The 27,186-nt window shown below is 40.7% G+C and overlaps 1 protein-coding gene across 2 annotated transcripts in view; it reads right to left on the bottom strand.

Moving 5' to 3' along the window:
- Positions 1-1,636: 1,636 nt before the first annotated feature.
- ap3b1a (adaptor related protein complex 3 subunit beta 1a) overlaps positions 1,637-27,186 on the bottom strand; it is a 66,323-nt gene continuing 40,773 nt past the window's right edge. For both annotated transcript variants that reach the window (XM_028601876.1, XM_028601874.1), the window contains exons 23-27: positions 19,970-20,198; positions 16,697-16,781; positions 15,919-16,016; positions 12,137-12,275; positions 1,637-2,755 (exon numbers count right to left, since the gene is read on the bottom strand). In XM_028601876.1, the coding sequence (XP_028457677.1) occupies positions 2,602-2,755; positions 12,137-12,275; positions 15,919-16,016; positions 16,697-16,781; positions 19,970-20,198 (705 nt within the window). In that variant the 3' untranslated portion in view covers positions 1,637-2,601. The remainder of the gene's footprint in view (positions 2,756-12,136; positions 12,276-15,918; positions 16,017-16,696; positions 16,782-19,969; positions 20,199-27,186) is intronic.

The following is a 27,186-nucleotide window of genomic DNA, read 5'->3' as shown; positions in this document are numbered from 1 at the left end:
GAGAGACGCTATTTATGAGCCGGAAAAGACAGCCAGCCGCAAAGCACACTACGCCACGGGCCTACTCAAAGCTAAAACACATCACGTACATCTGTGCAACTTTACTTGACGACGAGCAACACAGCAGAACCGTCTTCAGGCGTTGGATTGGCTTCAGTTTGCCGAGAGCATCTTTACTCAACAGTCGAGCTGTAGCCCTTTCATCATCCTCATAGGTCTTCTACTGCAGAATATTAACTTTAAATAAATCCACACAGCTACAATACACTTTATACACAAACGTTTTTCACCCCTCAAACTGCGATGATAGTTACAAATGCAGGTAGACAACAATGACGCGTCCTTGCTCTTTTTGCGCAACAAGACTGAACACGTTATTTTCACGTTATAGAAACTGACCCCTACTATAACTAATAATATAATGCTTAAAGTTTGGTTGACATCCAAATGAAGCAAATACAAATCTAAGTTCCGGTTAACAGACGGAATATCTTTTCATCTAAGATGGTTTGAGGAATCTTCGAGCAGTCTGGGAAGCTCTTCGGCAGCCTACAGCGGTAAGTGTTTAATGACATTCTGGGTTTTTCAAAGATCGGTAGGAATTTCTTTTTTTCTATTAGCTGTGTGGCTCAAAAATAAAAACATGAGAGGCAGACACCGGGGCTACAGCCGCTTATGTTTATACTGTGGTCACCATTTCTGATGGACAGATACCTAACTGTGTTTGTGGGAGAAAATCTGTTCTCGATTCAAAACGGCTTGAATTTACAGGCTACTTGTTTCATTAAAAGGTGCTCGAAGCGATGTCACGCGTTTTTTAGGCTACAACATTTTTTGTCACATACAGCAAAAAACAAAAATCTCCTCACTATCCGCTAGCTGCCTGTCCCCTGAACACACGGTTAAAAAAACAAAAAAAACAAAAACGTGATCTCTGTAGACAGCCCAGGCTCCACAAACGCCAACAAAAACAAACTGCGCCAACCTGCACCACCAAACATAAACAGTGTTCCAGCCAATAACCGACAAGAAGGATTTGGAGGTGGGGGTTAGGGGTTTATTGCTCGGAGGGGGGGAACAGGATGAGGAAGAGGGAGGGGCGAGCTAGCCTCCGTTTTGTTTGACAATACTTTGAACGTCAACAAGAAGTGACATCACCCAACATCGCTTAGAGCACTTTTAAATGAAGTAGCAGTTTTGTATGTCACAAGGTCATATTTATTTGGATTTGCATTAGCGTTGTACTTACTACAGTATATTTGTGAAAAATCAGAAACATTTTGATGTAAACTTTGGGAGTGATAACTCTTTTGCTGGGGCTCACTGCTTTCCTACTCCTGGTTTAAAGTATAGCAACACAGTGGATTGTGGATGGAAAGACGGGAGGAGAAAGAGAAGAACATATGTCAGCAGGTGGAGTGACAGATTCATCAAAATCACGATGTCATGATGTACATGGTTGGCGCCTCAGCCTGCCGATTAGCAGAGCTCATCATTAACGATTTTGTGTTCCAGCCACGTTCATCTAAACGACCATAAATCACAGCACCGAGACGTTGGAGAGACGCCGTCGGGTAACGCGGCCTAAATCAAACTGAGGAGCGTCATTACTAGCAAGACACAAAAAAATAAAATGTTTATCGTTTTAATAAATTCTCTTTTTTATTGTTCAGCAAAAGCCATACAAATAAAAAGACCTTGTTGATTTAAGTCTAACATATACGTTTGGTTTTTCTAAATTACATTATTTTCACGTAGAAGGCACAAATGTGATTTGGGGGCAGTGTAAAGACTGGAATGTAACACTACATCAGGGAAAGAGGCTAGTTTGTAGTTGCAGCAGCTTGCAAAGGGTTATTCTGTAATGAGAGGGTTTAGATGGGTCCAAATGGCCTGGAGGAATCCTCCTTTTCTCTTTTTCTTGGCACTAAAGAACAAATTCCAATTAATGAAAACGCAGGGTTGCTTGGCTCGGAGATCAATGCTTTAGTGGAATATCTCAATCAGTGTAAACATTAAACAGACAAATTGGCCTGTCGCACTGTGAGGGAGGCAGCATTATACTCGTTCCCCCAAAATGAATTTGTACATAATAATACTTGATCAAATCCAAAAATTGCACGCAATTTAAAACAATCACCACCGAGGTCAATGGCCAGTTGGTTTGACATGACTGGATGGAGTAGTGTCATGTTGAGGAGTGACTCATAATGGACAAGGTAAGGCTAAAGCTCACCATCACTTCTATGATGCCTTCTGTGTGTTTTAAAAAGAGGATCATCACTTTATTCAAGACCTTCACAAAGTTATTCTTGTGATTCAGGACAATCCTTTCCAAAAAAACAAAAAAAAACAAACAGACCATAAAAACAGGAAGAAGCTCTTCCTTCCTTCTTCTTCCATTGTTTCCAGTTCTTTCTCTGTGAGTGACACAAGTTCAAGCTCTACTTCTTCGGTTTCTGTATTCAGGATCAAAGTGCCATGTGTTTGCAAGTACTGTTCGAATTGTCCCAAACCACAGAAATAAAATACATGAAATCTTTAATGAAGTGCTGTTCCCCTTTTACCTTTACTAAAGGGAGTAGGGGGGGGAGGAGGACTCTACACCTGACCAAGGGCTTGTTTGAGGTCTCTGAGCAACATGGACGCCATGACGCTCTTCTCTGAGCTGATAGTAAGCAGGGCAGTGGAGGACTCCTTCAGCTCCAGCGACACCAAGACCAGGGCCCCGCTGCTGACTGTCCGCCCGGCAAACCTGCAGACGAGTAAAAAAAAAATTAAAAAAATAAATAAAAAGGTGAGTCAGCTTCACAAAACCACTATGAAAAATGAAAGGAGCCTTGCGTGTGCCTGTCACAGTCGTTTGTGTGTTTTCCTCACTCTCGTTTTCAAGCTCAACAGCCAATCAGATGAATAGGCTGCACAACCGACAGCCGATTCAACAGCAGCTGTCGGCCGTCGGTCCTACAGCCTATTCATCTTAACGAAGGCCGACGCTTGGTGATGGTGCAGGACACACCGCGTTAAAGGGAGAGTTCACCCGACAGTTTTCCATGGAACTAATTTCTACCAAAGAAATAGTTCCTATAAAAACTGTTGACAGCAGGTTCTGTGGTTTATCTAGAGTAACGGGTGCAGCGTTTCTGGAAAGAGATGTAACAAAATTCTATTCACTTCCATTGTGTTGAGCTGGAGGCAGAAATTTCAGAGACAGATATCTAAAAATATAGACAAATAAAACTTAAAATTGTATATACCATTAGGGGTGAGTAAGACAATATGTGCTTTTGTAATTTGTTTCACACAAAGGTGACAAAAAGAAATCCAGAGACATCGCACTGATCCCAGAACTGTTTCCATCCACCTGTCAAAACAAATCTTATTAGGGCTAGGCGATATGACGATACACTTAATCTTTATGTTATTTGACAGGGACATTGCATATTAATAAATATTTCTGTAAATATGCCAGATTTAGCAAAAAGGCTAGTTTTGAGTTGCAGTCCCTGGCCAGATGTTACAATAGGCTCCCTAAAAAGCAAATCAACAACACAAGAGGGGTTGAGATCGTCAAAACCATTTAAAATGTCTGTTGTATGTATTTTTCCATATCGATTCTTTCAGGATATTGGAAAAAAAAAAAACAGCGGCCAAACTCCGTTATGGTAATATTGACGTCATTTGGATGATGCTTTATGTTCTGATCGTTGCATGTTATGTTAATTTTGCACTAAGGTACTCAGTACTTTTTATTTGTCAAGTATTTAATTCACACAGGAGTACATAAAAATAGGGTTTACAATTTCATATAGATTATGTATTTATTGAATTACCAAAAAACAAATGCTATATATATTAGGGCTGGGCAATATATCGACATTGATATATGAAGCTAGATATTGTCTTAAATTTTGGCTATATTCTGAAAAATATCATTATTGAGCTATGAAATTATTTATATCCGGATAGAAGACTTTGGCCATACCGTCCAGCCTTAAATCTTATGTGAATTTTTTTTATATCTGCAAAAATAAAACTAAATGCATTTCCATCACCCGGGTTGAAGTAAGCAAACAGGTTTTATAAAACATTAATCAAACTTTTTCAACAATTGATCATTACTGGGCAGTGTGATGGGCCTGTTGGCGTCAGGTAAAAGATATGCATTTTTCTAACAGGAAAAAAACTAAAGTTTGTTCTAGAATTAAACCAATTTGTACATTTTGCACACACTACTTAATTACTTATATTATACATGGCTATTATTATAGTTTTATTCTTGTTATATAGTATATGATGTTTATGAAATTAAAATGTAATGCAGTGCTTAATCTCTTTATCAATGAAAGATGTGAAGCCAATGGTTGACTGCTACATCAATAAACAGTTAACATATATAACAAACATCAGGCATCTTAACAAAATGAGATAAAATGTGTTGCCCAGCTGACACACTTAACTCACATTTCTCCCCCAAACCTGTAAATCGTCACGTTACAAAAGTCTCCAACACCTCACACCTTGTAATTACTCTAAATTAGTGAGTGAAACACAGAAGGAAAATGATGCAACAAGAAATAGAGAGAGAGTAACAGACAGTCCATTATCCTAGCTGACTAAAGAGCCATTAGGGGTGAGACACGCCCTTCATGCCAGTCAAACAGAATTCAGCCTGTTTTTATGGACTCTGGGTGTCTATGAGTGTGTGGGAGCCTCTAGACCAGTATGGGGGATGACCCGTCCCACCGGCTCCCTCTGGACCATCGGGAGAATTCTCGCTCCACCGTTTCCTAGGATACCGTCCCTGCAGACTGGGGGCAAACCTGGGCACACATGGTCCCCATTGAGAGCGCTAACAAGAGGCAGATAGGGGCTATGACCCAGAGTGACCCTCTTTGAGGTCGACAGAGCCGAGCCGAGCCCCCTCTCCCGCTCCCCTCAGGCCCTCTGCATCTCTGAGCCTCACGTGGCTAACACCCAGCCATCTGCCTCCATTTAGCACTACATCCCTGCAACAAAGACCCCCCGTGGCAGCCCGCTTAGGCCTGACAAACAGCCTACAAAGAGCCCCACTTAGGCTTGACTAAAGCCTGTGAAGAGCCCCCACAGGACGGCCTGTGGACAGGCGCTGTCACAGAGCGCTGTGCTGCACGGCAGGAGCAGCTAGCACGTCCACCAATTAGCACGCCCACGTTAAAGACGGGGGGGGCTGAGGGGACATGCATACACAATGAAACGATGCTGGCTCACAAACGTAGTGTGTCTGGGTGTGTCTCTGGGGAGCTGCTAAATTACCATCAACAGAGGAGAGGGAGTTTATCTGGGAGCTCTCAGGGAGGAGAGAGAGTCCTCCTCAGGCTTAATTAAAATATTAGCCACTTCAGCAGGAAACACAAACCATTCAAGTAGAGGATTAATTTCTCTCAAAAAACACCAACCTCTTTGCTTCTTTAAATAATTCAGGGGTTGTATATCAATCCAAATTACTAATTATAGGAATTCAAGATGTGTGCTCTGTCATAATCTGTTCCAACCTTTATAAACAATCAAAATAATCCTATTTATGCAACAACAAAAACAAAAAAATGTCTTTGTTTCCATTCAAAACACAATCATGAAAACAAGTACAGTAAACCTCATTGGGAACATCCGGTTCCCTTCAGCCTTTCTCTTTGCCCTCACTGTCAGCAGCTTAAGGTGTCTATGTGGTCCCCGTGGCTTTGCTAATGGATTTAGGATATAAATCTATCATTTACTCAGCCAGTTAACACTACCCCGAGGCTGCTTTCATTTTGTCTCAGGAGACGCTGCTGTGGGCCTTTGTTCGTGTGTTGTCATAAGAGCCAGTGAAAGAAACAAGAGCGTGTTTTGATTGCGTTTGATTTCCAACCGTATTTGCTTTGAATATTTTCCACTTTACCGTTTGTGGACGTGTGCACGTTCAGGTGCAAAGACCAGATCTACAACACATAACACAACATCAGTGCATTTTTAAGGACTAGAAGGGTAAGATTAAGGACAAGCGGGCCTTAAACGGGTCATTGGTATTCTTCTGCACTCTTCACATACTGGGCTAAACACTGGATTAATTGCAGTGTATGGAAAGAAAAGCAAAGCATAACCCCTGGAGCAGGCGGATTGGCATCGATCGGCAGGGCTGCGGCTAAGCATCACTCTCCAATTATCTGTGATTCTCCTCAGTGCAGAGAGCCTGTGTGTGCCATCTGCCTCTCCTCTACCCTGCCACTGCAAACACAAAGTGGGCTTCACCTTTGCATTCACCCGCACGCAGAGAAGACACAGGAAAGGACACAGAGGATTCTGCAACCAAGAATGAAGGACTTAACCCATAGCGGGTACACAAGCCCCCTGCATCTTAAGTAAACATTCAACCAGCTTTGACTCTCTGGTATCAAAGCTTGTCAGGTTAAAAAAAAAAAAAAAAAAAGATTTGTGCATGTTGTTTTCTCTAAAATAGAAACTCAGAAAAGCGGAGGCTAAATGTGTGGAGGCTACGGCAGGATATTATTGTTCCATCCTAGTGTTTGGCCAGGTGGACAAGTGGAGAATTGTCCTTCAACTGAGTGGTCAGTGAGGCCAGACCAGAGCCGAACACATGCGAGCAGACTCAGACCAGGCAGATGGCCAGAGCTATTAGCTCCAATTAGAATCAGGAACCCTCAACACAGAGCTCGGCCAAACGGACAAACTGCAGCGCTGCCCTCAAAGGGCAGAGAGGCAGACAGACGTGAAAGAAAGGAGAGGACAGACCACAGAAGCTGATGGGAAACAAGATGGGAAGAGGAAACACAAATTTAATCCAATGAGGAATTAAGGAAAAATGTTACCTACAACTGAGTTACACATGTAAATGGGACTGCATCATCATAATTAACAGTTACAATACACTCTTGGTATCATCTGAACATACATCATAAGCCATACTGTGTGCTGAAGTGATCTATAATAAAGAGACCAGACATTTGATTAGTCAGGTTATAAATGATAGCCAATTAAATTCTAAACAGGAACAAGAATTCAACTTCACGGAGGAAAAAAAAGGAAAATTCTGTGTTTCGAGAAACATCATTTAATTATATCAAAGTGTAAAGAGAAAGCATAGCTTATAAATCAAAGGGTTCATTTTTTTTTTTTTTTTTAAATTAGGCTCTAACCAGAGCAATTGGCAATGCATGCAAAATTCGATCAAATTTGCTTTCAAACGGACTGAAAAATAGAGCACATTTATTCTATTCCGCCTGTTTAGACATAAACAAGAACAGCGTTTTCTACATTTGCTTTCCTGCTTGATTTATTGCCATCCTCCTTTCTAGCAATCAATTTCTGTGTTTCAGTGGCATCCCCCTCCGCTCGGCCTCGACGCCCGTTTGAGAAAAGCAGTGCTGCACCCTGCTGATAAACAAGAGGAGTGCAGGGATGCAGAGGTGCAGAGGGGGAAAGGCAGGCAGGCTGTTGCCTTGTTAACCAGAACCTGTGTTAACTCCAATACTGCAATCTATCACACAAAATGCCTGAGGTCAGTTTAAAGCGCAGGCAATGTGTGTTGCGAAATGTGTCATTCTTAGGATTCATGTTGAATCCATTATTTCTACATTGAAGCCAAACTCTCACTCCTCCGAGGGCAGATACTTGGTGTGATTCTACCCGGATTAGAGAACCCTTTCTCTGGGGAGATCAAAGGAGAAAAAGAAGGGTCCTGGATGGAGGTCACCTCACACATCCCATTTAATGCCAAGTGACCTCCACAATAAGCGCTCAGTGGGTGAATCCGATCAGATCGATCAATCACTCTGCTCTGTGTGCGTTATTCAAAGTATGCACAGCAGCAACACACAAAAACACTATGATTAAAATTACCAGGGCTGAAACCATTAGTAGACTGGCAGAAATGTAATCAACAAAATCCCAGCCCGTCACATGTAAGGGTTGTGTTGCTCTTCTGTGTTTTGTAGGATTGTACATTTTATATTTTGGGGTTTTAGACACTTGAAGACTTTGGGAACCTGTGATTGGCTTTTTTTTTTTTTTTCTGGTATTAAAATATAAATAAAATATTCAACAGATTAATCAATAATGAAAATAATTGTTAGTTGCAGCCCTTTTTATTACACCACTCTTGTTCTCCAAGACTGTCTCAAAGTTGGGTTGTGGGGAAAGGAAAATGTGTGGAAAAGCCCTGGAGTACAGGAAGTACAGCTGATGAATGAACAAATGAATTGTCTTTAATTGGTCTGCAGAAGTTATGAAACTTATGGAAAAGGAAGCGGTTTCCAAATAAAACAAAAACTGGGTGACAGATTAACGAAACGCTCCTGCATCGAGTTGGCAACTTAAAAGAGCAATCATAACTAGGGCAGAAACTATTAATATATTTATTACGGATTGCTCTAACGATTATGTTCTCCATTTATTGTTTATAGGATATTAGCAGAAAGTGAAAAATGCCTGCCATACGAGCCTGTGTTGACATTTTCATGTCTTGTTTTGTCTGACCAACAGTCCAAAACCCAAAGAAAGTCAGTTTACTGTAATAGAAAAGTAAGAAAACCAGAACATATGCACATTTAAGATGATGAAACCAGTGAATTTTGTGGCTTTTTTGTTTTTAAAATTACTTAAATCATTCATTCATTGTTGCAGATTAACTTTATGTCAATTTAATCATTGTTGCAGCTCTAATCAACAAAACAAAAATTCAATCAGTTCATTATTTGAACAGTCACTGGCACCAAATCAAAACCATAAATAGACAGACTTAAAGTTCTTTGCGACAACTTCTCAAAGACAAAGCTGTCAAACCTGCCTGTTACATTTGAGCAGACAAGGACTGAGGATTTTTTCAGCAAGGAACTCCATCATCTCCAATAAACAGACCTCCTAAGGACAGCGTGGAAGAGCCGGTCATCACCAGCCGACAACATGGAAGAGAGCGTCTTCATTATTGTAAGACTAGGGGGCAACCTTGGGAGACTGTCTTCCTCTTTTGCTGTCACAGAAGCAGGAGCGAGATTGATAGCATGGAGTCATTTGAGCTATTGGTTATTCTGTATGAAATATGGGCGTATTGGATGCAGGCCTCTCCCACTGGCTAACATTGATTTCCACTCACTCTTTCAGCTCTCGGTGCCCTTGTGCTACTGTCTCCCGCTTATTCTTTCACTTTGACTTCCTCACTGTCCCTTACTTACCGCTGTTTCCAACATGTTTCCTCTATTTCTATAAAAAAATATATATCTCCAACACAATATCATTCAAAGACGAAGAGACAGAGTGTCTGTCTGCACAGAGCGAGATAATAAAAAGAATCCCAAGACAGACAGACAAGGAGGAGGACAGAGCATGGCGCAGAGGGATGCTGTGAAAGACAAAGAGGAAGTGAAAGAGAGACAGCGGTGTGGAAGGAGACACAGATGGGGGTGCAGAGATGAAGTGAAAGAGAGACAGAGCAGGAAACAGAGGGAGAGAGGGAGGTGTAATTATCTATCAGGTGTTCGGGTGTGCGTGACAGAGGAGGAAGCTCATTAGCACACTCTGTGTACACCAATTACACAGCCAGGCTTCTCAGGGCATTCCCCTGGCATGTCTGTGTGAGGCTGCTGGGGGAAACACACACAGACACTTCCATTCTATGATACCTGCATGCACACGGTTTAACTAAACTCCACAGAAAACACAATTATAAAACGGACACATTCATTTTCCCACTCTCATAAAGAACAATCTCACTCCCGATATGAATTTGTATGTGACTCACAAAATAGTTTCAAGGTAAGATTCTGGTTATGCATTTGACAATTTACTGATATGAAGAAACGTGTGGTTCTTCTTGCTTGCTGCACAATTATCAAATTATTGTTGGGTTCAATTTGTCCGCGAGTGTTAAAACCTATTTGGTCATGCATCTCTGCAGTATTCAGTGGATGTTTCCCACTTGGGGCATTTTAGGAACATGTTGTTTAAATCCCAATCTTTTTAAATGTACAGTAAGTGGTCTTTTTTTCTTCACTTAGTTTTAGCATGTTTAGATGTTAATGTCACACTACATCACACAACCCAAAACCTCTTTTTCTTCCTCGTTTTAAACCTGAATTGCACTGGAATGTAGGATTAGAGTGAGTCTGTACTGACTTTGTAGATTTGGGGCAGTTTGTAACTGACTGTTGGTGAAGCACTCAATAAAAGCACTCGGTTTTTAAAATTTGGGTTTTTGTAAAGATTAAAGTGATGGTTCGGAGTAATTTCACCCTAGGGTCCTTTGCACCACGACCTCGAGCCAAACACCCCCCCAGAAGCTTTTTTCCCCTTGGTCTAACATTGGGAGAGTTAGCGTAGCAGCGTTATCAGCTGAATAGCTTAGCGCAGGGGCTAATGGACCCATGTTTGTATCTGGTAAATGACCCCACTAATAATGCCCGAAATGATACCCAACGTCTACTGTAGTACATATAGGTTATGTACTCATAAAACGATGGATTGGAAAGTTTGTAAGTACACCACAAGTTTATGAACACTTGCCTGCTGGCTTCTGCTCTCTGCTGTTGTTGTTGCTGCTGCCGGCAGTAAGACGAGTGCTTAGGGACGTCTACAAATTACAACACCGAAAAGAGATGCAACAAAAATATTTTTTAATTTAACTTTTTTTTTAACTAAGTGCTGTAGTATAACTAGCAGGAGACAAGTAATAACCGAGGTAAGTTTGGAGACATTACCTTATTTAATCATTAAATTAATAAATATTTTTGTTGTATTTCTTTTCGGTGTAGTAATTTGTAGACGCCCCTAAGCACTCGTCTAACTGCAGGTAGAAGCAGCAGCAGCAAGAACAGCAGAGAGCAGAAGAGAGCAGGCAAGTGTTCATAAACTTCTGGTGTACTTACAAACTTTCCAATCCATCATTTTATGAGTGCATAACCTATTTGTACTAGTGTAGAAGTTTGGTATAATTTCGGGCATTATTAGTGGGGTCACATACGAGATACAAACGTGGGTCCATTAGCCCCTGCGTTAAAAAGCTATTCAGCTGATAACGCTACTCTACGCTAACTCTCCCAATGTTAGACCCAGGTGAAAAAAGCTTCTGGGGGGGTGTTTGGCTCGAGGTCATGGTGCAAAGGACCCTAGGGTGAAATTACTCCGAACCATCACTTTAAACAAAAAGAGATAGAATGTGTTCATTAGTGAGAATGACTTTAGAGGTGCTGGTAGGTGGAGACCGTAGACACACCGGTAGACAGAGCCAGGCTAGCGGTTTCCTGTCTTTATGCTATGCTGAGTTTAGCTAACCAGTATTACCAATATTTCCAAGCAGATTTTCTATGCTGTATTTTGATAAAATGCCCCCACCTCCGGGCACCCCCTTACTGCTTATTGGTCCCCCCCTGTGCCACCCCACTTAAAAAAATCCTGGAATCGTCCCTGGCTGGCTGTAGCCTTGCATTTAATGAACAGAGAGTGAGAGTGGTATCAACCCTCTCATCTAACTTTTGACAAGAATGCGAATAAGCATATTTTACAAAATGTCAAACTATTTTTTTAAAGATTTGTATGATGGTTGATATTTATGGCTCAGGTCTGGTCAAATCTCAAAGGACTGCTGACACAGTAGAGGCCCAATCAAGACAACAAAAGCCTAGCAGGTTATGTGCCTATATTTTGGAAAGCTGTTTTGTAGCCAAACGATTGGGCAAGGCTTACATAGCAAAATTGTAAATGATGCCGGACCAAAACTGGATACAGATATCAATATCTGAGAGTTTTAAATTTTAAAGTCGTTTTTTTCTTTTTAAACTCAACTTAACAAATAAAATAAACAAATGTTTTTCGTTTAGTGTGAAATGCTCCGTCAAAAGGTCTCATAGACGCTGGCTGGTTTGGATTAAACATGGAAGACATTACAATGTTTCTAATCAAGATGAAAAAACAACCACTTACATTCATCTATGTAAAATCAGGCTGTATATCAGTGTGGTACACGCCATAAATTATCTGGATAAATTATCTAGATAAATTATCTGACTATAAAAACATACAACAGTAAAAAAATACAGTGTGCAAAAATGAAGAATTGGATTATGCCGGTGAGGTGATATATGCACATCATATATGGACAGTTTACCTGTGGAAGTTGTTTCCGCTGGATGAGACCACTCCTACGTTGGCCGCGCACAGGACCTGCTTGCTGATTGCCTGGCTGGAGGGGTTTGCTGTTGCCATGGTGATGGTTGCCGATGTCTCATTCATGCCCAGGAGCTTACCTGAGAAGATGCAAAAATGTTTAGCCATCAAACAAGGACCCCACAAACAGAAGCTAAATTCTATTACTGTAAATTAAATGTATTTGTCCAGTTTAATCTTAGACTGAATATATAACCGCTACATTTATAGACGATACACTGTGACGTAGAGCTGGGCAATACATCGATATTATATCGATATCGTGATATGAGACTAGATATCGTCTTAGATTTTGGATATCAGAATATGGTATAAGTGTTGTCTTTTCCTGGTTTTAAAGGCTGTATTACAGTAAAGTGATGTCATTTTCTGAACTTATCAGACTGTTGTAACTGTTCTATTATTTGCCTTTGCCCACTTAGTCATTATATCCACATTACTGATGATTTTTCATCAAAAATCTCATTGTGTAAATATTTTGTGAAAGCACCAATAGTCAACACTACAATATCGTTGCGGTATCGATATCGAAGTATTTGGTCAAAAATATCGTGATATTTGATTTTCTCCATATCGCCCAGCCCTACAGTGACATCTCGCTAGCACAACAATCACTTCCGGGTAGACAAATGACAGTTGATATGAATCGTGGAGATATGTGAAATCGGCAAAGTTGTTTATTTCTGTTGTCATTTTCAGCTGTAACTGTAACGTTTAAAGATATATAGTTAAAGACGGAGGTCTGATCCATCAGACTTTTTTTCTGAGCTTATTTGCTGTACTGTGTTGCTTTGCTCGGGTCTTTGATAAACCAAATCTAGCGTTACGAACAGCAACATCTCACCGCTGGTCGGACTGACTGCTAGTTCGGGCGGTGTCATTTTCTTTAGTCTGTAGCCCAACAGGTAAATTAGGTCTCCAACCTAACGTTAGTGAAAGTGTTGACACATGAAAGCATCAAACATAAATTTTAGATGAATGAGATGAGTATATCCAGTTGTTCCTCGTCCCCGTTTGCTCAGCGCCGTTAAAATGCATGTACGGGAAACAGGAGTTTCCATTGTAATGGACCTTTTTCACAGCCGACATTTTGACTTGTCATAGTAGGAAAAGCACAGCTGAAATTGATAACCTTAGCGATGGCTCAATTCCATCAAGTGTCCCAGTAAGCTATTTCAGTGAATCAGCATGCCCAATACCAGGGCCTCTCCTAATAAGTGGAATGCAGCCATCAGTAATGGTTTTGAATACACCTGTGCTTTTCCTACTATGACATAGTCAACATGTCTGCCGTGAAAAAGGTCCATTGGGTCTAATGGATGTATTATTTTAAGTTGGGTCTATACTACCATAAATACAATTGCATAGTCAAGTGTTGTATGTATATAAAATGTTCGTTAACTTGCTGTATGTTGACCTGGTTTCAGGGACAGTGATGGAACAATAAGATTAAATAGATTTAGATGGTAACTAAAATGGGGGAGGAGTGCCTTTTTCAATCATGCAAAGAGAGTTTAAAAAAAGACTCCATTGAAGGCAAAGGGCCAGTTCACGTGCACTTAGTAATGAGCAAGGACTTGAGAGAAAGAATGGAGATAAATATGCACAAGTTAGGTAGGAATAAAAGAGGCAAATATAATGAAAAACCTGTAAACCAAAAGAATTAACTTCGCTTAATTGGAATAAAGCTGCAATTTGCTAGAGAGAAAAGGGTCCAGCAAAGTCAGTTGTTCCACCCTGTTTTGTGTCTGAGTGCAAGGTGTATTCAGCAGATCTCAAAACAAAGTGAATGACGATTAATTAAGGCGGGAGCAGCATTAAGCAGGCACTTAAGAGCACACATATGAGTATGCTCTCAGCTCTCAATAGCTGCCACATTATGTAGCTCTACAGGTGTGTTGTGCTTTGTGTGTTTGCGCAGGAAATACCATTAAGTGCTTCATAAGAGGCAAGAATTTTACATAATGACAAAAGGTGAGGAAATGTTTATTAGCAACAGGCTACAAGGATTTTATTTCACTTTATAAATATAATTTATGAATACTACATAGAGGAGACAGACACTGACTTTCTAATTTTATGATTTAAACTCCAACCTTTATCACTAAGACCTACAATGTTGTAGGTTGTTATTAGGCCTGTAAAGTGTATTTTAGATGGTTGCAACTTTATCTTCAATAATGAAATCACCTTTAAAAGAATAAGTCCGGTGATATTATATATTTCACTTATAGTCACTTATTTCACATGCTAAATTTAGCATGTGTTCGGTAAAATAGCTTCATTTAGAGCATTTTATACCCCGCTACATACTGCCCATTTGGTGTTTCTATAAGAAAAGTAACATGCAGAGACTTAACGTGGCCTATAACGATGGCATGAGACTGCTTCTTAAACTTTAACGATGATTTATTGCCAGCCAAATGTTCGTAAATGTCCGTGTGCCCACCTGCTCTGCCATAATACCAAATCTTAAGTACCGATATACAGTACAGGCCAAAAGTTTGGACACACGTTCTCATTCAATGAGTTTCCTTTTTATTTTCATGACTATTTACATTGTAGATTCTCACTGAAGGCATCAAAACTATGAATGAACACATATGGAATTATGTACAAAAAAGTGTGAAATAACTGAAAACATGTCTTACATTTTAGATTCTTTAAAGTAGCCACCCTTTGCTTTTTTATTAATAAGGGAAATAATTCCACTAATTAACCCTGACAAAGCACACCTGTGAAGGTAAAACCATTTCAGGTGACTACCTCATGAAGCTCATTGAGAGAACACCAAGGGTTTGCAGAGTTATCAAAAAAAGCAAAGGGTGGCTACTTTGAAGAATCTAAAATATAAGACATGTTTTCAGTTTTTTTTTGTTAAGTACATTATTCCATATGTGTTCATTCATAGTTTTGATGCCTTCAGTGAGAATCTACAATGTAAATAGTCATGAAAATAAAGAAACACATTGAATGAGAAGGTGTGTCCAAACTTTTGGCCTGTACTGTACGTGCAGGCTGAAACTATATAGTTGTTCTTTTTTTAAAGATTGTCTTATGTAGAGACGGACTAAAACATGGTTGCTTCGTTGGTTAGAGACTCCCTAAAAACACTGTGGCTTGGTTTTGTAGGATTTGCTGAAAAGGATATTCCCAACCTTATCCTTTAAATCATAATATGATCATAAGATGCTGATTTGTGGGCGCCCGTATATAGAGGTTTACTCCTCGACGCAGCAGGCCGGGGTTTGACTCCGACCTGCAGCCCTTTGCCGCATGTCATTCCCACCCCCTCTCTCCCCTTTCATCTCTTCAGCTGTCCTGTCAAAATAAAGGCCGAAAATGCCCACAAAAAAATAAATCTTTAAAAAAATATGCTAATTTGTGAAACGAGTATACGGTCACTTGGACCAACATAAAAGATAATTCTTTTATTTGCGAGCAAGCATTCTTGAAATATTTCTTCCCATTCTTAATAGCAAAAACATACTCTACTTTTAACAATAACACACACTACAGCAACTCTGCAATTACTCCCTTGATATTTCTGTCATTTTTCAGCAACATTTTACAGTATACGGCCATGCACATATATGGTTAAAGCAACAGTTCATGTGCATCAAAGAATATGAATTAGTAGAACGATTCAAGTTTGTATTTAGTGATTATCGATGGGATTTGAGCTTACTAACAAATACATTTTATTTTGCAAATTGAACCCACCTTGCTCCTTGCTGAAGTCCTGTTCTGTCATGGTACTGGGCATTAATAGCTCTCCCACAGCAGGCTGGATGGACACACTGAACTGGTCCTCCTTGGTGCTGAGGGAGGAAAACATCAGTAAAGGAAAAGTTACTTATTTACAGGATGTCAAACAAAGCACTAATCTTGTAAATTAGGACAATGTTCCATTGTGCTCTGGTCTCCCTCTCTTCAAATACATCTTAGTCTGAATAGACGGATGATGACGCGTGGTATAGTTTGCGTGTTTTGTGCACTTGTGTGTATTCATGCTTTGTTTGTGTATTAAATGTTTCTCTTCTGATTGCCTTGCAAACCACGCTCTGTGAATGGCATTTTGGGCCAGATTGATTCCCCCATCCTGAACAGATTTTCTGATAGGGTTATTGATCAGCTGAGCAGCGCTGCCGATGGCATTCAGCAGGTTGATTTGAGCTGGGGCTGATTACTGGAGGAATAATTGTTATCCCAGTGAACTCGGATCAATTGTGGCTGATGTCTCACCTGGGAGTGCTGGCACAGAGCGGGTAGGAAAAGGAGAATTACCAAAGAACAAATGAGAGAGGAAAAAGGTAAGAGAAGATGCAAATGAACGCCAGAGAAGGAGACATGTAAAGGAGATGTGATGATAAATATCTAGAGACACTGGATGAGAGCAGTAAGAGAAAAAGTGTAGTGAAAAAGATGTAGAACTGAAGGTCTGGGGGAAAAAAATGAAAAAGCCTGACTGATATGAGCCCATGTCAGGTTGTCGTCTTACCACAACTGGAAGTTGGCTGCTTGTGTCGAGTCGCTGAAGTCAATACCCATGGAAACCGTCACCGAGGCCTCTGGCTCCAGCCGCTCTGAGAAAAGAGGGGAGGAAAGACAAGGGGAGAAAAGGAAGAGTGAGTGACAAGGGCACAGTGTGCAACGTGGGGAAGGATGAAGCAAAGGGAGAGGAGGTGGAGGAGAGGGGAGAGAGGGGGAGAGGGGGTGCAGCAGCAGAGTGGAACAGACAGGCATCCACACCACTTGTGTTTTCTACTTCACAAAGCAAGGCCACCGTGTGTGAGAAATCTATCCTTCAATCCAATCCCCCCTCCTCCACACCTCTAGCCTCGGGGAGAAAAAAAAAGAAACACATGAAGGACTAGCATATTTTCATATTTTCAAAACAACAGGCTTGTCAAAGAGAGCATCAGCATCAAGAGAGACGAGGTGAGGGAGACAGATAAATCGGGCAAAATGTGAGCGAGACAGAGAGTTAAGTTGAGCCAAAAAACGCTGAAGAGAGAGTCTGGACAGCTGAATGGGCGGAGAGGAGGAGGAGAGGGGGGTAAGGATGAGAAGACGGAGACAGACAGAAACATCTTCCACGCCTCCCCAGTCGGCCTGTGTTTCTCTCTCCGTGGAGCAGGGCTATTTTACCGTATTACTCTTTCCACAGACGGAGAAGAGAAGAGACTCCAGAGGAAACCCTCTGAAAACAGAGCCATCATGGACTCACTTCCAATCCAGCCTTCACATCTACTCTAACCCACATTTTCTGGTTCTACCTAGATTTGTTTGTTTTTTTACCATCTCTGTATCCTTCTCCCTAGTCGTCTGTGTTAATATAAACCATATAACGAACCATTTGGAATACCACTGAAGTAAGGATTTCTATTCAAACTGTGAAGTTACATTTCTTCTTCTTTTGGTATATATTTGTTCTAAAACAGACAGCCAAATTGCAAGTAGTAAGTTAGTGGTTATACCGTATGTGTAGGAACAAGTTGTCTTCAAAGGGAAAATACAATTTAAGATTTTTGAAAATCAACAATTTAAGAGTACTCACCAAAGCAGTTGCTGAGATTTAGGAACACAACAACAATAACGATGTCCAATAAGATGTTTTCAACAAACAAATTCAGTCTTTAACATTTGTTTCTCTAACCTGGGAGATTTATTTACAACCTGTATGGTCTTCTTGCAATGTCAACATGTTCCCAGATATCTGCAATTACTTTGGTTGATATAGCGTTATTATTACCAGACAGAAATGATAACGCAACGAAATAAAGCCCATGCTGTAATAAACTGGAAGTGTCCTTTAAACCTCATAAAGCTACTTGGTTTTTTTTGTTAGATTTTGGTGTATTAAGTATTGAAGGCAGAGGACATTCCAGCAACTAGTTGTAACTAATTAGTTAACAAGAATAATAATTGAGGGGACCTGTCAGTGGACACAAACAGTAAGCAACTCAAAAATACTATTTCACATCAAACTATTAAATTAAGGGTTTAACAACCGTTCACGCAGAGATGAGCAGCAATGAACATTGTAGACGCAATGTAAAATATTTACATTATATACAAAACCCTGTCATGTATTATCCCCTAACGAATACACACAAAACAGCAGTACATAAAGCTTTGTCTGTATTCATCCTCTGCAAGTTATCCTACCAACTCCAGCCACCAGCTCACAGTAGCCAGACTCAATCGATCCATATTAGCCACTGTTTGGCTGCTTGAGTTCCTTCGATGCCAAATCAATCCCCTGCAATTGACGGTTTTAACGTGCTCCACCGCACACCTCTTCTGGGTGTTTGTGTGCGTGGTTGAAAAAGAAAATCTTGAGGGAGCACAGTTTTCAGTTTTATATTAACCCAAGTGTTGCAATCATTCAACAGTGTGACAAGAAATATGGAGATGGCGCATGTTTGTTCGTCCTGATCGATACTAATGAACAGGGATTAGCTGAAGTAATATTGGCTGTCTTCAGGTTGGGGGGTGGGGGGTGGGGGGGGGAGAGGACACAGGGCTATTTGCTGAGCTGATAGCAAACAGGCTTAAACTGATCAATTAATATCTGTCTGAGAAAACAATCATAGCATAGGTAGAGCCGAGGGAATTCCAGAAAGCCATCATGAATAAATAGGAGAGACCGTAGATATTGCATAGATTGTAATAAACATGGTTGTTTGACATTATAGAGGGGAAACAACAACTATGACATCCTAAATCTGCAAATACTGAGTTCAGGCTGTTGACATACTTGTCACCCACGTGTGTAAGGACTGGCAGTTTAAAAAGTTTTAAAAGTCAAAGGTCAGTAGTATTAAAATAAAAAGAAGGGAAAAAATAAGGCCACATACTCTAAATCTGCCAAGCTTTCTTTGGGGAATTGGAAAATGGAACAAAATAAAACAAAATCAGAAGACCCCTAGCAATTAAAGTATAACTTTTTTGTATTTACATAGAAAATTAATGACACATTGGTGTCATTAACACACACACGATAAATAAAGAAAAGATATAATATCAAACATTTAACATCACACTTTAATTTAACTAAGTTTTGTTGCAAGTAGTAAGAAAGGTTAGTTTGAAGCAGTGCTGCTTGATAGGACGATAGAAATTTATCACATTTTATTTGCTGTTTATAGGAAACTACCTCTTTAAAAAAGAAAAGGCTGGCGATATTCTATGCTTGTGTTATTATTGGCTCTCAAGCCCCAAGCCAATTGGTTCCTACGTAAATATGGAAATCTCTAAAAACAGGTCATAATCATATACTTTCCTTCTTTAAAGGGGTTAAATAATTTACTAACAGCGGGGCACTGTAGTTTCTTAACAAACATTACTCGAACAGGAGGAAATAGTGAATTTGTTGGAGATTAATTCCCATTTGGTGCTTGAGTATTTGTGGCAGCAGGACGCTGTGTGGGATTGAGTCGAAATAAACTACAGTGGGTGCGTGTGTTCATGGTGATAAAGCAACATGTCAGCCAGTGCAGGTGTGGCTCACAGATGAGTTTTCAACAGTTTTTAGAGCTCTATGGCACAGATGAAGAAGATACATCCAACTATTGATAAGTAGAAGGATCAATTTATTTTGGGGTTTTAATTTTTTTTCCAATGGGATTTGGTGACAATAAGACCAATATAAATACCGGCAGCCTCAAATTTTAATATCACTTTTGCTGGCAATGTTACAAATGAATGAGCAACATTGGATTTACCTGGTGTACCTGGAATATTTTACATGTGTGGCACTCGTACTCACCGATGGTGTTAAAGCAGTGGATGTTCAGGCTCGCTGGACTTCGGTCTCCTATATGGATCTCCTCCAGACTGTTGTCTGAGCTGTTGGTCAGTATGACCTGTACGGCCACCATACTGGGCTGGTACAAACAGGGCTGCCTGGAGAAATGGTACTTGGCCGACAGACCTTTTCCTGTCATGTGGTGAAGCAGCTCGTAGGTTTTCACAGGGCCGAAAGATGGACTGGTGACCTAGATGGACATAGGAAAGACAGGAATAAACCTCAACAAGCATTGAATCTAAGTGGGGTTTTGTACAGTAGTTTTGTGCAAACAAACAACGCTGACAACTACATAAAACTTCTTGATTATCAGAGAAATAAAATGCCGTATGGACTGGATTGATCTATGAAGAACTGAACACTGCTGGAAACAGTCTGAGAGCAGAAGCAGATAAGGAAGATGAGAAAAAAAAATTGTGCATGCAGAACATTTCCCAGAAGCCTAAAGCTCTCCTCCACACGATATCCAGGGACGCCTTGTACATTACAGTGCAAATGCATCCACATAAGAGGACAGATTAATACAATACTCCAGTCTTTTCATCACCAACCCAAGGGTTGGCCAATAACTCCCTGCCAACCCTCCCTTCATTAATTCTGTAGGGTAAAGAGGAGCCCATTTAAGAAATGTCCTCAATAAGCCCAGTTAGATGGAAATGGGCTGTATGCTCGGTCAAACCAGGCTGAATAAAAACAACTTCTAATGAATAGAAACACAAGTGCCTGCATGGGCCAAACCTGCCACTCGCAGGCCTATTTAAAAGGGGCTTTTACCTTTTCAGAGGCAGGAAATTGCATTACCTTTGAGAGGTCTAGAAAAGAAAGGAAGTGGATGTGGTGGTGGTGTCTTCTTTCTCCTAATAACATCTTGCTACTAATGCCGTGTTTCCACTGTATGGTACGGCTCTGCTCGATTTGCTTCTTTGGTACTTTTCTATTTCATTTTCCACTGCGGACAGTACCGCCTCAATGTAGGCGAGATTCCGAGCTGTAGGGATGCAGAGTAAAACTGCTGTGACATCTTCTCCAACGCGGCACCTGCTGAATCCTTTGATCGGCACCCAAACCGAGAAACATCTGCACTTTGTCAACTGTACGCTGTAGTTTTGTTGGCTGTAATTTTTTCTTATCTTTGTCGAGTGAGTACAACAATTGCGGTCGCTATGGATGGCACCTTGGGTGTTCAGGTATTATGCAGACCTTTTGTTTGAAAAACCCAAAAAGAGTGAGTCGAGTAGAGTCAAGTTGAGCCGTACCATGCAGGGGGAAAGCGCCATTAGAGGAACATTGTTTACACTTTCAGTTTACGGTGGCAACTGTCAGCTCTCTTCAAAAAGAAAAGGTAAGTCAGCCCACACAACGCACTAAACATATTGCACTGTCAAACATGACAACATTCACATAACGGGCATAAACTTCAGACACTTCAACAACACAAAGTAATAAAAAGCATCACGCAAAGTATGACATCTGTGAGCAGTTTCTTCATGTCATAGAGATCCATCTGCCTTGAGTGACGGCACTAATTAGTTCAAAACAGCAGGGCGAACAAAGCCTTTTCACACCCTCTACAGCACCTAAATGGATTAATTTCTTTTTTATTTATCACCTCAAAGTTATTAAAAAACAAACAATATAGAAGTCGCAAGAGTGATAAAGAGGGAAAAAATAGTGAGAAATATCATGTATATCATTATATGAAAAAACAACCAGTGCTTCAAAAATGGTAAATAACTTGACTGACTGAATGACTTAAATGATTAACAAGGTGTGTTAAACTCATTAAGCTAATTGAATATGACTGAAAATATGATGTGAAGAAACAGTGGAAACATGCAGGCACGATGGTACTGCCAACAGTGTTGACTGGTGTCAGTGTACATTGTGTTATTAAGCTGGATGCATTGGCAGTGTGTTCTGACTCGGGTGAGAATAATGTGCGAGGCATCCTCTGACGACCTGTCATGCGGCGTGTTTGAGGATGAAGAATCGGTTTGACATACAGCAAGAGCAGTGGAGATGAGTTTCAATGTGTTCACTTCACAGGGCGAGAAATAAAACACTCACTATCATTGTGTTGTAGCAGCAAGACATGAAAAAAATTAATACAGTAGTAAATTAGAAAGTTGACTTCAAACAGGGTCAGTCTTCTTCAATCCTGTTTACTTATTCTTGAGTCGATATTTACGGACCATATTAACTAAATCAGTAAACATTGCTTATCTTAGAGACAATATTTTTAGGTAAAATTGTATGGCCGCTTGTGTATATGTATGCAGATTTCCAGTAACCAGGTTACTACATCACATGTAAAACACGTTCTCTGATTACCCACAGAGCACCACAAACAGCAGCCTCCAAAATGCATTAGTTTTAGCTCAGTGTAGCTAATAAACTGGCAACTGAGTCTATTTGTGACCCGTTTTTGAAGACGTAAGTCTTCAGTAGCAGTGAATAGGCTTGTGGCTGTAGTTTGAGTTAGGGCTGGGCGATATGGACCAAAAGTCATATCCCGATATATTTTGGCTGAATACCAATATACGATATATATCCCGATATTTTTTCTGTAAAGTGAGAGCAAATGTTGAGTCAAAGTCAAAGCCAAATATTACATGTCACAAGTAGTTTCATAGAAACCGGCTATTTCAGTGAACAGTTACAAAAACTAATGAATAAATAATGAACAGGTTTCTTCACCTGGTTCATGATTAAATGCTCAGCTGTTCAAATAACAATAAAATGTAAACTGTATAATATATAAATACTGTATAACAACAGGAGTACCTTTATTGAAATCAAAGCTCCATAAGGTGCACATTTAAATAAAAAAATATCTTAAATAAAAAGCCTATAAAATAAAAGAGGCCAATCCAAAAGGATCAGCAGCTTGCTTGCTTGCTTGCTTGCTTGGAGCAAGGATCAAATTTGAACTCTATCGATATATGCGATATGGTCTAATTCCATATCTCATTTAAAAATATATCAATATATTTTTTATATCGATATATCGCCCAGCCCTAGTTTGAGTATCATATTGGCACCAGTATAAAACACGTTCAAACAATAGCTTGCCCAGGTCACATTAGACACAGAATAAACTATCCGATCACAACAACATCTGTCAGTCCCCTTGACAGAGCAGCAGCGTCTCTTGTGCCCAGACCGTCCAAGTGCCTGTAAAGGAGGTCAAACAAACATTTGTTGCAACGCCGCTGTGCCCTCACAAGCGCCCGTCGCGCCAAACGCAAGCCTGCTAATTTATTGGGCCACTTTTGGATGTGTCAGAGCAGTCGGTGTCGATAAAGCTGGCCATAATGTTTGCCACCCCATCACAACAGAGATTTACCTCCGTGACAGACGCATCCGGCTTCAAGGTCCTGTCTGTCGCCTCGCCACCGAGCAGGCGGCAGCGACAGGAGAAGGGACGGAGACAGGACAGGGCTTCAAACTGCTTATTATCACCCATTTGACACAGTGGACAGTTAAAGTCCGACACTAGCGCCCATAGAAGCCCCTTCACTCCTCCATCCATTGTTGCCCTGTTAAGCAGCGCAAGCCCATAATACCTCAAGTGTAAATAAGAGCTGAAGAGGGATGTAACCTTGACTTCTCTGTCAGTCTCCCTTTCTTTCTTTGGCTCCCATTCTCCGCCACGAACAGGAAGGAGGGAGGTGACAATGAGGGAGGAAGTTGATTGAGAGGCTCTATTATGCATCAACTTAAAGGAAGCTCCCATGATGGATGACACAGACACCAGTCACCTTCAGAGCCCGGACGCCACGCTCCCAGCATCCTCTCTGGCAAATGACCTGAAAATCCCGCTGACATATTCAAAAAGGGCTAACCGGAGCCAGGTAGCCTTGTGCCGTGTGCATAAGAGGGCCAATTTAAAAGAAAGTGGTGCGGGGAGTACAGAGATGTATGGGCATATATTGAAAATCCATTCCTGTTTTTCAGACACCGTCTGCCTCCAACACCAGGGACAGGATTTCATTATGCTCTACAAGAGTTGTGAGGATTAAGGTACGGGACATGTGTTTGACTTTAGGGCCTAATTGTTCCCCTCAGTCAGGAGATGACAATTAATTGGAGGGGCGTCTCAAAGACCTTGACTGCAAATTGGATTAAATAAATGTTACTACAGCCATCTAAAACTACTTTAATGTAACAAGAAGTCTCTCCAGCACATATAGACAGAGGTTACTTCATTTATGCCAATTTGTCAGTAAATTAGGCATTTTAAAATGATTAATTTTGAAATTTTCATTAAAGAGCATTAGCAATAATAGAGGATTGTTATTCTGAAACAGTATTGTCCTTCATTTAGCTTTGCAAGTATTGTTAACAAACTGCCAACAATTACTTTGTCCAAGTGTGATATTTAAGAGAAGTAAGGCTGCAACTAATGATTGTTTTCACTGTGGATTAATCAGCTGATTGTTATCGTTTGGTCTATAAAATGTTAGAAAATAGTAAACAAAATAAACTTCACTTGTAGATGAAAGTATGTTATACATACAATAATACTAATTCACTCGCTTACAGTAATAAATTAGCCAGGTGATTTGATGAGACAAGTCAACGTCTCAGTTGTTGCAGCCAACAATGATAACACACGTATGATAATCAAGATTTTTAGGGAGCGCTGTCATGACCTCCGTCACCTCGGAAAAGGACAAACACAATTGACAAAATGAGGAAGACAGAAAAGATTAAATGCCAAAACACAAATATACACACACAAAGACAAAAAACGAGAATGAGAAAAGAAATGCTTCCACAGCTGCATTAAAAAACAAACATTTCCCAAAGTATCCACTTGCTGCGTAGGCCGCTGCACTGACTGGCTATTTCTGTGTGGGCATTTATTCCTATTTAAGAGGCAATCTCCGCAGTTTGAGTGGCAGCAGGAGGTTTGGAGGGCAGGGGCTGCTATATTCGTGGCGCTTGGGGTCCTTCTGCTGATTCATAATTAGACGTGAACCCCGAGCGCCCACTACGGTGAGGTCAGAGGTGTGAGGAGGGAGGCGGGGGAGGAGAAGGGGGCGAGCTGGCGCCCGCCTGATGGACACCAAATGAACAAATTATGATGGCCCCCTCTGGGCGTGATGGGGTCAAACGCCATGTGCCCCACCGCTGACAGTTCAATTTCCCCCCAACGCAGCCCCATTCGCTGACTGCTAATTATGAATGAAAAGTTATCAGCCTCAGCCACCCCGCCGCACACATGGACAGCGGTCGGAAGAGGTTTGGGGTGGGGTGGGGAGGGTGGCGGGGATTTAAGAGGCATTTGTGAGAGATCCTAATGTCAAAATGTTATTAGAGAGAGCGGTAGCATGCAGAAACTGGGGAGAGGAGGAGGAGACAGAAGAGGAGGTGGGTCAGAGACAGTGACTAGGGTTAATCTAAATGCCTTTGATAACCATGCAGTAATTCTCTAAAAGGGCCCGAGCGCTCAGCTGAGACAGACTCGCTGCCTCTGTGGGCAGATTGCTGAGAAATAGAAATGACACTGGGGCCAGTGTGTGTGTGTGTGTGTGTGTGTGTGTGTGTGTGTGTGTGTGTGTGTGTGTGTGTGTGTGTGTGTGAGATATGTAAGCGTGTGCATGCATGGGGAGGGGCAAGTGTGAATAAAGCAGAGGTTATTTACCCTTGTCTATGAATCCCGATGCCCATCATGTATTTATGCATAGAATTGACTCCAAATCAGATGTTGATGTGCAAAAAGTTCCCTGTTCTAATCTGCATTTCTATTCTCTATTACTCCATGGCCTTCACCTGCGGAGGAGAGAGTGACTAACAAGACTGGCGCTGCATAAACGCTGTCCTGAGAGCAGCTGTCAGTCATCCTGACTGACAGGCGGGCACACTAAGAATATAAAGTAACTCCCCGCAAAGCTAAGTACAAGACCAGAGCTAGGACAGTGTAGAGGCCGTTCAAACCGCTATTAAAAAACACATTTGTCTACATGCAGGCAAACAAATTGTGTACCGTAAAAAGTTAGCACAGATTCAGAGAAATTTTAAAGCGCTAACATGAAGTATTTAAGTTTTCTACCACCTTCCAGTATTCACCTTCATTTAGACTGTAAATGAATCTTAAATAAGCCACACAGTCTTTCTTTCTTCATACTTTGCCTGAAATTCTCTACTTTAGAGGTGCTTGTAGGTGGATTTTAACAAAATCGGACAGTCACCTTTCTTCCAGTCTTCATGTTAAGCTAATTGGCTGTAGCTTCAAATGTAGCCTACATATACAGTAAGAGTGCTATTGGTCTTCCCGTCTAACTTTTGGAAGTAAAGCAAGAGGGCGTCATGTGTTGTTGACATTGAAAAAAAAAGCCCTCTCAGACAAATTTATACTTTGCACCATATAAATCAAATTAACTTCACTATCTAAAAAGTAAATAAGTTAAACTGTAAAAAACTCTTTTGAATTAAGACTCCTTTCAGAATATTCTCAGTAAAAAATATCAAGAGTCTGGTAACAATGCAAAAACAAAGTGCTACAAACTAATCTCTCATTGCAACGTTTCCTCTTTCTGAATATTGTACAAGTACAACTAATATGTGATTAATGGGCAAGCCGATTGGTTGAAAATTAATGTTCAACAGTTTATCAATTCATCGTTTAATTTTATTGTAAATTTTATTGTAAATACCTTTGGGTTTTGGACTTTGCAAAAGCGAGACCTGGGAACTTGTGATGGGCATTTTTCGGACATTTTACTTCATCAAAAGAATTATCCACAGCTTAATCATAAATCATTAAGTAAAATACTTGTTACTTGCCCGTTTATAGCTACTACAGTGTAAGTGTATCTATAAGTAATCTTTTTATAGCAAAGCAGCAATTCCAAAAGAAAAGCACCAGTCAAACACCTGTGTGAATGCTGGCCATTAAAAATCACCATCAGTCCATCGGATTTAAAATCTTCAAACGGCAGAGCTACCACAGACCTGCTGGCTATGACACACGAAATAGACACAGCAACAGCAGAAAGAATGGTCTGGACATTTTCCTCCCGGGGGGCGAAGACAACATACAAAATATACAGACGAGTAGAGTCGCTCACATACTGAGGAGAGAAAGGAGCCGTCACACTTGGAAAGGTCAACCATCAGATATACACAACACCGAGACACAAGGGACACAACATCTGACAGAGAGAGATGGA

The sequence above is a fragment of the Perca flavescens genome, chromosome 16 (assembly GCF_004354835.1).
Source record: "Perca flavescens isolate YP-PL-M2 chromosome 16, PFLA_1.0, whole genome shotgun sequence".
In the NCBI taxonomy this organism is placed as follows: Eukaryota; Metazoa; Chordata; class Actinopteri; order Perciformes; family Percidae; genus Perca; species Perca flavescens.
The sequence above is the reverse complement of the archived record's forward strand: the minus strand, read 5'-3'. Positions and strand labels throughout refer to the sequence as shown.